The 10,839-nt window shown below is 42.5% G+C and overlaps 1 protein-coding gene across 1 annotated transcript in view; it reads left to right on the forward strand.

The window, feature by feature from the left end:
- The window catches only part of Fig4 (FIG4 phosphoinositide 5-phosphatase), a gene marked incomplete at its 5' end in the record, with an annotated part of 81,592 nt that overhangs the window by 48,674 nt on the left and 22,079 nt on the right, over positions 1-10,839 (forward strand). Inside the window, one exon of the mRNA XM_023704837.1 lies at positions 3,929-4,067. Within this exon, the coding sequence (XP_023560605.1) occupies positions 3,929-4,067 (139 nt within the window). The remainder of the gene's footprint in view (positions 1-3,928; positions 4,068-10,839) is intronic.

The following is a 10,839-nucleotide window of genomic DNA, read 5'->3' on the forward strand; positions in this document are numbered from 1 at the left end:
TATGTATATATGTTTGGTGGAGTTAATCTCTTTTTTTCAAATAGGGAGCAACATCTTGATAGCTGCCTAAAAGTATAAATGTTACTGGATTTAACTTTTTAGCTAAATAGTTAGCAACATTAACATTAAGCTCCTAAAATTATGCTTCTTTTAAAAGCTTAATGTGACAGGTAGTTGTGATGATAGCATGTTCTCTGCTTTCATGCTGATGGATGAAAGCCTCCTCTTCTTCATTCACCTGTTGCTGGGCATTTAGGTTGTTTACGAGAGCCAGCTATTATAACCTGTGGTGCTGTGCACACTGGTATGCATACATTGCTATGGTTGGTATGATGCTTTTAACTCTTTAGGGAAGATCCCACTGTATTTCAGTCGAGTTCCTCGCGTGGACCCTAGCGCCCACCTGTCTGGCTCCGTCTGCCTCTCACCTCTCACCCCTTGCACTCCGCCAGCCTCTGTGGCCTTTCTTTTGGTGGTGTATCTCAGCTTGCCCCACTCCCAGGCCTCCGCAGGCCTTTGTCCTTCTTAGGCATGCACAGACCCTCAAGTTCGCCTGACTGCCTTCTTATCCTCAGACTCTTTAGGTTCTACCCTAACCTAATGTCACTGTCTTCTCTAATCACTCTCATGTCACTTTTGTTTTCCCTGTTGAGTTTCCATCCTCCGAAAGCACCTTCTCCATCGTTTACTTGTGGGTATTTATGTCTCCTTCTGTGAATTCTAAGGGCCTAAGAGCCGTGTATCCTTGTCTCGCTTGTATTCTTAGTAAGGGACATGATACATTTGTGAATGAATTCATTTAATAAGTTAATATATGTTAATTATAGAAGGTGCAGAATAGCTTGCAAATCAGTCATATTTGGCACTTTCCAGAGATGGTAGCTCATTCAGATTTAGGAGACCTTGATCCTCTGGTTTCACTGTACGTATAGTTTGTGCTTGTAATCTGCTTTTGTCCTTTATGTAATGTGAATGACTTCCGTGGCCTTAATGTTCTTCCACAACATGATTTTCAGCATATTTTGATACTCTAGCCTTTAAAGCCTAATAATTTAGTTATTTCTTATTGTGTATCTGGGGTTGTTCTAAATAACCATCTTTGGGTTTTTTTTTGTTGTTGTTTTTGTATTTGTTTTTTTAATCTTTGTGTATTTGGTCCAGGGTCTCCCTACGCAGGTCAGGCTCACAGTGATCCTTCTGTCTCAGCCTCCCCAGCCCTGGGGTTGCAGGCATGTGCCACCACGCCCAGTTTCGGTGGCCGGCTCAGCACAGGGCCGGCGCGGCATGGGGTACCAGGGATCAAACCTGGTTCCTTGCACTTGCCAGGCAGGTGCTTAGATTATCAAGCTATCTCCCTGGGCCCAAATAAGCATCTTTGAACACAGGGGGTTTTTTGGCATAACTTTGATCTTATGACAATTACAGAAGCGTATTTATCAGATTAGGGAGTACAAGTATTTTTTAGGGTTTTTGTATAGGTTTCTCTAGCCAAATTGCTTTTTTAAACAGTTAATGCGCCCATTGGCTATTGGGACCAATGGGAGAAGAGACCATATTGACCAAGTATTTGTCAACTTAGTAGGTAGAAATTGAGAACTTACATTGGAAAGTTTCACTTGCTTGATAACTAGTGGAGCTGAGGTTTTAGGTGTCCATCGACTGTTTTTGCTTCTTTTAAAGTTATGTGTACCTTTTTTTCTACCAGAGGTTGATCTGTGCTTTTCTTGTATTTAACAAGCATTTATTTCAACATGGTGCCAGGTAGGGATCTAAATTCACTGTTTCGCCTCCCTAAGGGTTCATCACTATGATTGCTGGAATAGTGTTTGCTTCCATTCCTGCATGCAGAGGCTGTTTGCCACAGACTTAATATTAGAACAACAAATACTCTAGTCCCAAAATCAGTTTTTTGTCTAAATGACACATTTTATAGTCAAACCTGATCTATTTAAGTATTGTTAATAATAAAGTTAGTCAGTGCTTAGTGGTTTCAGTGGCATTTAAATGGCTCATATTTTTTCCCCTAAAGCATAGACGTAGATAATAAGTATAAAAGTACAGATAATGGGTATAAAAATAGGCAATAATTTTTCCTGCTTATTATCCACAACTATAGAGGACCTGCCTGTTTTAAGCTTTTGTCCATATCCCAGGTACCACCATGTTCCAGAAAAGGTTGTCTTATTTCTAGTACAAGTAGCCAAATAGGGCCTGGGGAGATAGCTCAGTTGGGGCTTGAGTTCAATTCCCGGCTCTGCAAAAAAAAAAAAAAAGTAGCCAGTGATCCATGGGCACATTAGGGTGGCTTTACAGCCTCGCTTGGTGGGTGGCCACATTGTGATATATTCTAAGTTATAACAATAGCATACATTCAAGAGCTCTTCCTTATGATCCTGTGATGGAATACCATTTTCTTTGGTGTGTTTATCACTTTTTACATTCGACCATATTTGCTAAAATTTAAAGAGAGTTATTAGATTTAAAGGATGAAAGAAATACTTGAAAACAGAAAGCTCCTCTAATGCTATCGAGATATTTTGCGGCACTCCAAGGAATGAACCAGCAGGCCATTCAGAGGCCACGGAGACCATAAATACAACAGAGGTGCTGTGTTTATCGTTGCGCTGTGTGCCGAGGGGCAGTCGGCTGGTGACGTCTGCATCGCCTGGTGCTTGACTCTGTCAGCAAGAGGCAGGAAGGCCCAGGGCTGGCCAGCGTACAACTATGTGCCTTTGCATATTACTTACAGCCTGTAGGATAAGTGCTGCTTTAATTCTAATATCAGGAATTTGTAGTTTAAGTTGCAGTTTTTATTTGCTTTTGTTGAAATTATAAAATAACCCACTACTAATTTCAGATATATGTTCACTGCAGCTATTAAAAGACAGTTGATTTTGTGATAATGTTATATTATTCCCAATCTAGTCCTTTCTATTGCAGTATGTTTTTTAGTCCTTTACTTATTTTTGGAAAAAAACTTGCGTGTGCAGGGCTCAAGAATGGACAGAAGGCTGGAAGGGCAACGAATAAGGGTGTCAGGGAGAAGTGCGGAGTGGCTTGTGTGAGCATGTTGGTGTTCAGTGTTATTTATACCAAAATGTAATCATGAAGAGGAAGAGAAAATAAAGCTTATGCAGAGTCCGCTGTGTTCATTTACGCTAACAGCATGAGAGGACTGTTTCGGAGTGGGGACAGTTAGAATGAGTCCTGTGCCCGGGTCCTCATTGTCAGCCACAGCGAAAGAATGAGCAGGCTTACTGCCAAGAGAAACAGAAAATTGTGTGAACGCTGTCTCTGTTAAACAGGGGACAGTATCTTTTGAGGGATTAAAAATGGAAACTACGCAACTGACTCTTGCAAGATTGTGCAAAAGAACATACGCAGGAATTAGGTCAGCTGACTTTACTATAGGTAAATTAACAAATGGATGAGATTGGATAGTTTTCACTTTGAAAATAAGATCAGTCACTAAAGTATTATGGGGCATTTTAAAAGATTTTTAAGAGTCAATTTTCAGGGGCCGGGGAGATGACTCAGTAGAATAAGCACTTGCCAGGCAAGCGCAAGGGTCTGAGTTCAGTCCCCAGTTCCACCAAAAAAAAAAGAAAGAAAGAAAAAAAAAAAAAAAAAAGAGTCAATTTTCAGGAGGCATTTGTTTATGTTCACTGTTCTGTACATTTTGAGAGGTAGGGAACAAAAAGGAAACGTTTTGAAGTAGGATTTTAATTCTGCTTGAAGCTTAGTGATGTCTGTTTAGACGTCACTGTTTAGATTGTGCGTATATGTGTGAAGTCTGTACTATAATGCTCTTTACTTTAAAAGATGTGTACCCTGAAATGCCGCTTGTATCGTTGTCCTTCTGGGAAGGAATGCTTCTGAGCTGACCGCACCAGTACTGGGCTTGCTGAAGTTGCATTTTTGCTTTTAGATGCAGATAGACAAGATTCCATTAATCTCTTCCTGGGCGTTTTCCATCCTGCTGAAGGGAAACCTCATCTCTGGGAGCTCCCAACAGATTTTTATCTGCACCACAAAAATACCATGAAACTTCTACCAACAAGGAGAAGGTATGTGAACCCAGATTTGCTCTTGTTTTGAATATGAGGTTTCTGCTTCCTTTTGAGAAATAATTACATAGGCTAAGTGGCATGAGTTTACTGTGGCCGATGTCTTGAGGGTCAGCTGATAGAGTTGTAAGTACCACTCGGTGTTTTGCTGAGGTGCAGGGAAAGTTTCAGAGCCTCGTCACTGGCTGGCTGTAAGTGCAGCTCCACTAAGGAAAGCGGCGACACCATTTTTAGAGTTTTATAAATATGAACCCTTGGAGAACCCTGAGATGCAGAAGTTAATCGTTAGTTTTTCATGTGCGACATTCAAGCAGCATTTACTTTGTGACTCCATTGTTCTTCCAAGAGACACAGCCACCCGTGGGTGACACGAGTGAAGACAGGACCACAGAGCAGTGGCGGCAGTAACCACTCCTGTCCCCCATCACTCATTTGGCTTCCAGAATCATTTACGGGCATAGGTTATTTGACTATTGCTGAGTTTGTGTGAATATTCTCAAAAGGTGAACAGTTTACCTGAAGCATTTTAATACATTGCCCTGTGGTGTAGCCCTCAAAGACAGGGAGGGCCAAGCTAGAATCAGAGTTGGGAGAATTTGGACGAGTTCTTTTTTTTTTTGGCTGGCTCAGGCTGCCATAAGGGCAGGTCCAGTAAGGTATGTGGAGCTGGGGATTAAACCATGGTATCCTGCAAGCAGGCCCCCCTGGACCAGTTCTTTAACGAGTCTCATTTTCCTGTCTGCAAAAGGCTGGGTGCATCTCTGAAAGCTGTGGTAAAGACTTGTCCGGGGATTGAACTCAGGACCTCGTACTAGCCAGGAAAGTGCTTATGCCACTGAACTGTCTCCCCAATCCACTGTGATGAAGACTTAATGGGCAAGATCTTTAGTGGTGGTAGCTGAGAAGCTGTGTACTTCTGTAACCAGTTGTGCCACATAGCGGCTGTTGTTCTTGAGGATCGGCCTTGTGCCCACAGGCCTGCAGTGAGGATGGGCTTATCAGAGTGCTCCTTTCTCAGTGAATGCATTTCATATAACCCTTATCTGTGCACCCATTCCTCCCAAATGTCACGAGGGCCACTGTCAGCCTGTGCTGAGTGTGTGTGTCTTAGTTACTTTTTTCATTGTGGAGACAAAATACCCAACACCCAAAGTTGAAGGAGGGAAGCTTTGTGCCGCTCACAGCTTGTAGGGGCAGAAGGGCATCGCAGAGCAGGAGCGTCCAGGCAGGAGGCTGCACAGCGGTGGGCACAGCAGCAGCGGCAGCTGCCACGGCAGCCCTCCTTCTGCCCCTTACGTTCTGTCCCGGCTCCCTGGCCTTCACACCCAGGTGGGGCAGCTGTAAGCCTAGCGCTGCACTGTGAGTCAGTCCCAAGCCACATCCTCGATGCCGGCATCACGCACCCCAGGTTCAGCCCCCTCAGAAAAGCCCCACCTGTGACTGCATGAGGCCCTGTGGGGACAAAGCCATAACTGTGTATGGGCCACCAACAACTGATAAGCTAGCCAGTGGTGGTAGTACAGGTCTCACCAAGCTCTGTGTTGCTGGCAGCATGCTTAAAATGTTGTGCTTAACTATCAGAGTTTAAATGTTTCTCACATTTGTTCTGACCAGAACATAATCCTGGAGCTTACTTTCCTTAAAAATGAAGCCCTACTGGTTTTCATATTGAACTTATTTTTTCATTTTAATGAGGAAAAAAAGATAAAATAGCAACAAAACAGTTTCAAAACAGGTTGGTAGGACAGTTACAATAATTAATACATTGCATATTGTCTTCGTAGTAGTTATTCAGAGGACAAGATACAGACATGATATTTCAATCCCCGGTTCCGCAAAAAAACCCAAAAACAGTATTTTATTTATACTTTTGCAAAGTTAGTAAGGTAACATGAGGTTTGCTAGAGACTAATGGCTGACTTTAAGCAGACAGGATGTTTATCTCAGGACTAAGGTAGCTTGTTTGCATTAGGCGCTGGGGTCTAAAAAGGTGGGCCCGTGGTGCAGTGCATAACGCGTCTGACTGGATCAGAAGATTTTTAACTTATTATTGACAAACGTTTATTCATGTAATTGTTTGCTGACAAAAATTTTTAACTAATTGTGTGTATTTGGATAAGTGATAAATGTAAATGACTGTTTTTAGCTTTGCTGATGACAGCTACAGGTAAACCCCCAGCACTGAATCTGTTAAGATGTGACATGGACCAGTCAGTCAAGGGCACTCTGCTGCTGTGCCAAGGCGCTGTGTATCGCAAGTGTAGATTAATGAGTCTTGGTTACTTTTCTCTCAGTGCTAAAACAAAATACCCAACACCCAAAGTTAAGGGAGGACAGGTTTATTTAGTGACCAGTGTATAGAGGTTTTCAGTTCATCGTCAATTAGCCCCAAGGTGGGGCGGCACGTGACAGAGGAGAGACAGCAAAAGCAGTGGGTGGAAGGAAGAAACCAGCCTCTTTCCACCCCTGCTGTCAGATCTGTACTGCTGGGATTAGGGCGGTGCCAGTCCAATCAGTGTGTTAATCTGGAAGTCGCCCATCCTCAATCCCAGCCACTCAATCCCAGCATTAGACCATGAATCGGTCACAAACTCTAGATTCAGCCACCTCCAGAAAGCCAGCGCCCCCCGCCCACACCACATGAGGCTTTGGGGGGACGCGGAGCCACAAAGTATAGCACTTGGTTTCATCTTGAGCCACATAACTAAGACAGGCTGTTTGGTAGCTGATGTGTGGAAAGAGGCTCTTATTACAACCCTGTTTTCTAAAAAACAAAGCTGAAGTACAGAGAGGTTGTGTCTTGACTGAGATGATTCAGCTATGTAGAGGATTCAGGGAGGACCAGCTAAAACCTGCCTCTGAAACTAAAATGCTATCCAAGCAGATAGCGTGGTTTACTCCCTGCTTGTGGTTTTCTAGAATGTTAGGCTGATGTATGGAATTCTTAGTTCATACTAGTTTTTTTGTTTTGTTTTGTTTTGTTTCGTTTTGGTTTGGCAGAACCGGGGATTGGACTCTGGCCCTTGTGCCTGCCAGGGAAGCACTTATTCTACTGAGCCATCTCCCAGCCCCCGTACTGTTTATGAATAGTTGCTGTAAATGCTCTAAGAGGTTTCAGTGTGTTGTTTTGGCCTTTTTAGAATCACCAATCTGTGCAGGTTAATTTGCTGACAGTTCACTCGGTACACTTCTAAAAATAAAGGCAGAACTGGGGCAGCAGCAAGACACCAACACAGCAGAGCCAGGTTGGACTTCCTCCAGCCGCCTCATGAGTTGTCACTTTCTGTCTGTAAAGTGGAGATGCCTGCGCCCTTGCTAAGGTCACTGGAGGCTCAGGGGACAAACCGTGCGGAGAGTGCCTAGCTCAGCACCTGGTGAGAACAAGCACAGCGTGCAGCGGCCAGCCTCGGAGTGCCTGACTCCAGGTACTTCCCGGGTGGCTCGGGCTGCATCACTCGGCTGGTCGAGTCCCGCTCCTGCATCCATCAAAGAAGTGTCCTCTGAGAGTCACACTATGGCATAAGTGCAGCACAGAGCCTAATAAATATTAGTCTCACTGTTATTATTCTATAAGGAGTTGGATTTCCTATTTCCTTCAGTAAAAATCATGTAAAATGTGAAAACTTAGGAAATATTTTCCCACTATCATGATGAACTGCAGCAAACACCTTACTCTGTCTTTTTACACTCGCACACATCCTTGGAGTTATGCTGGGGTAGCAGTTCATTGCAAAAGGAACTGGGGTGCCAGGGAGATAGCTCAGTAGAATAAGCACTTGCCTGGCAAGTGCAAGGGCCTGAGTTCAATCTCCAGTTCCGCAAAAAAAAAAAAAAAGGAAAAAGGAAAGGGAGTGAGTAAAGTGCCACATGGCGCCACTCATGGAATGCGCTGCTTGCATTTTTGTAAGGTGATTCCATTGGCTATACAAGCCACATTTTCTTTCTCTTTCTCTTTCTTTTCTTTTCTTTTCTTTTCTTTTCTTTTCTTTTCTTTTCTTTTTTGGTGATACCAGGGATTAAACTCAGGACCTTGTGCTTTCTAGACAGGCACTTAAGCTATTGAGCTATCTCTCCGGCCCACATACCACCTTTTCTTTAACTGTACCTGCTGAGGGACATGTGGGCAGATTCTAAGACCCAACTACTTGTGTTGTTGCTGTATAAACGTGAATATGCATGGATCGCTGTAGTAGGACGTGTTTAATTCTTCAGTGGTTGTGCTAGTTTACATTCCCACCAGCCATGTAGAAGGTTCCTTTACGCATTGTAGCCTTGGAGGCTTTTCCCCCCCTGTGGTGGGCTCAGCATGCTCAGGGAGTGGGGCTGGTATGGCATGTGATGCTGGGGATCCAACCCTGGTCCCTGCACTTTGCCTAAGCTTGCCTAAGCAGGTGCTTTAGACAGCTGAGCTGTCTCACTGGCCCTGGAGGCATTTATTGTCTTTGTTTTCATGATAGCCATTCTTTCTGAAGTGAGATGAAATCTCAGTATTGTTTAATTGCATTTCTCTAGTGACTAGAGGTATTGGACTTTTTTTCCAGGTATTATAGCCATTTTTACTTCTTCTGAGAAGGGGCTATGCATTTTGCTTGCTAGTTCTTTGATTGTGTCTTTTATTTTTGGGGACAAACTTTTTTTGGGTTCTTTCCCTAGCTTAGGTATTAGTTTATCTGAGGTGTAACTTACATAGTGGTTTCCCCTTATTGGTTGTTTTCTTTGCTTTGCAACTTTTTAATTGGAGATCATCATATTTGTTAATTGATTATAATTATTATTTGTGTAGTTAGTACAGGGTCTCACTATGTGGATCAGACTCGTAGTGATCCTCCTGTTTTCAGCCTCCCAAACGCAGGGGTTAGAGGCACACACCACCGCACCCAGTCTCAAGCAATGTCTCAGTATGCCCAGGGGGCACAGCTCCCCGGAAATCAAGACCTGCTGCTGTGCTCAGCCTAAGCAGGCCCTTTAGTCTGCTGAGCTATCGGTTCAGCCCTAGAAAGACGAGTCTGATGTGGGATGTGGTGCTGGGGACCGAACTACAGTCCCTTGCCCTTGACTAATTTTGCTCAAGAAGGCACTTAGACAACTGAGCTAACCCCGAAAGTAGTTTCTATCATGAATGGCTGTTGAATTTTATGAAAGAGCTTTTCTGCATTCACGAGGTGGTCACGTGATTTTCCTGAAGCCCTTTGTTGATCTTCCTGTGCTGACCATATCTGCATCCCTGGGATCAAGAGTCACGATGTGTGACCCTGGACGACTTCATGCCTTTTGTTCGGCAATATCCTCTTGCGTACTTTTGTGTCTCTCTTCACTAAAGAGAGTAGCCTGTAGTTTTCTTATTTAGTTGGGTCATTGTCTAGTTTGGGAATCAGAATAATGCTGCCATCCAGGAATGAACTTGGGCGTCCTCCTTTGAGTTTGAGAAATATTGGTGTTATCATGTCTTCCATGAAGTTCTTGTAGAATTCAATAATAACTCAGTCAGGTCTTGTGCTTTTCTTAGTTGGTTTTTTATTATTGCCTCAATTTTCTGTCTGTTACTAGATTGTTCATGTTTTCTGTCTTCTTTGTTCAGTTTTGATAATTTATCTATTTCTAGGGAATGGTCCATTTTATTAAAGTTATCTGACTTTTTGGGAGATAATTTTTCATAACAGTAACAATCCTCAGAAATTTTGGCAGCGTCCATTGTGATTTGCGCTTTTTCATTTCTATTTGCATTTATATGAGTCTTTTCACTTCTTGTTTTGGTAAATTTGGCTGAGGATTTTGTCTGCTTCGTTCATTGCTTCAGAGAACAAAGACGCTGATTTGATTTTTCATGTGTTTTTGGTTTTTGTTTTTGTTTTTTGTCTTAATTTCATTGATTTCTATTTTTTTTTCAGGAACCGGGGATTGAACTCAGGCCCTTGCGCTTGTCAGGGAAGCACTTATTCTACTGAGCCATCTCCCCAGCCCCTTGATTTCTATTCTGATCTCTGTGATTTCTTACTTTGGGTTAGGACCAGCCTTACTTTTCTAGCATGTTGGGGTGCATTATTAGGTTAGTATGTGAACGTAGTCTCTTTTTCTAATGTGATTATTCACAGCAGTGCATTTCTTCCTTAGGACTGCCTTCAGTGTGTCCCATAGATTCTTGTAGGTTGTTCTAGCTTTGCTGTTGGAATCTAGAAATTGATTAATTTCTTCTTGACCTATTAAGTGTTCAGAAGTATGTTGTTTTATGTCCAGATGTATAAAAATTCTGGTTTCTTTGGCCATTTATTTCTAGTTTAAGTGTATTATGATCTTATAGTGTACATAGGATGATTTCTATCTCTGTGTGTATTTAAGCAGGGTTTATGGACTATTGTGTGGTCTCTCTTGGAGAAAGTTCCGCATGTTGCTAAGAAAACGTATATTCTGTTATATGAAATAGTTATCTATAAAGTCCATTTATGCAAAGGTATGCATTATCTCTGATTTTCCGTGCTTTTCATTTAGTTGATTGATTTTTTTTTTTTTTTTTTGGTGGAACCAGGGATTGAACTCAGTCCTTTGCGCTTGCCAGGGAAGCACTTATTCCACTGAGCCATCTCCCCGGCCCTAGTTGATTGATTTGTGACAGTGGGGCACTGAAGTCCACTATAATTGTGCTGATATTTATTTCATTTTTTATGTCCAGTAGTGGGTTTTTTTTTTTATTTGAAAAGTGATTTAAACTATTTTACTGAAATGGACTTACATTTGTTTCTAAAGTGACTTCCATTTATTTTGATATATCTTTTCC

This window comes from Octodon degus, unplaced genomic scaffold, assembly GCF_000260255.1.
Source record: "Octodon degus isolate 3935 unplaced genomic scaffold, OctDeg1.0 scaffold00205, whole genome shotgun sequence".
In the NCBI taxonomy this organism is placed as follows: Eukaryota; Metazoa; Chordata; class Mammalia; order Rodentia; family Octodontidae; genus Octodon; species Octodon degus.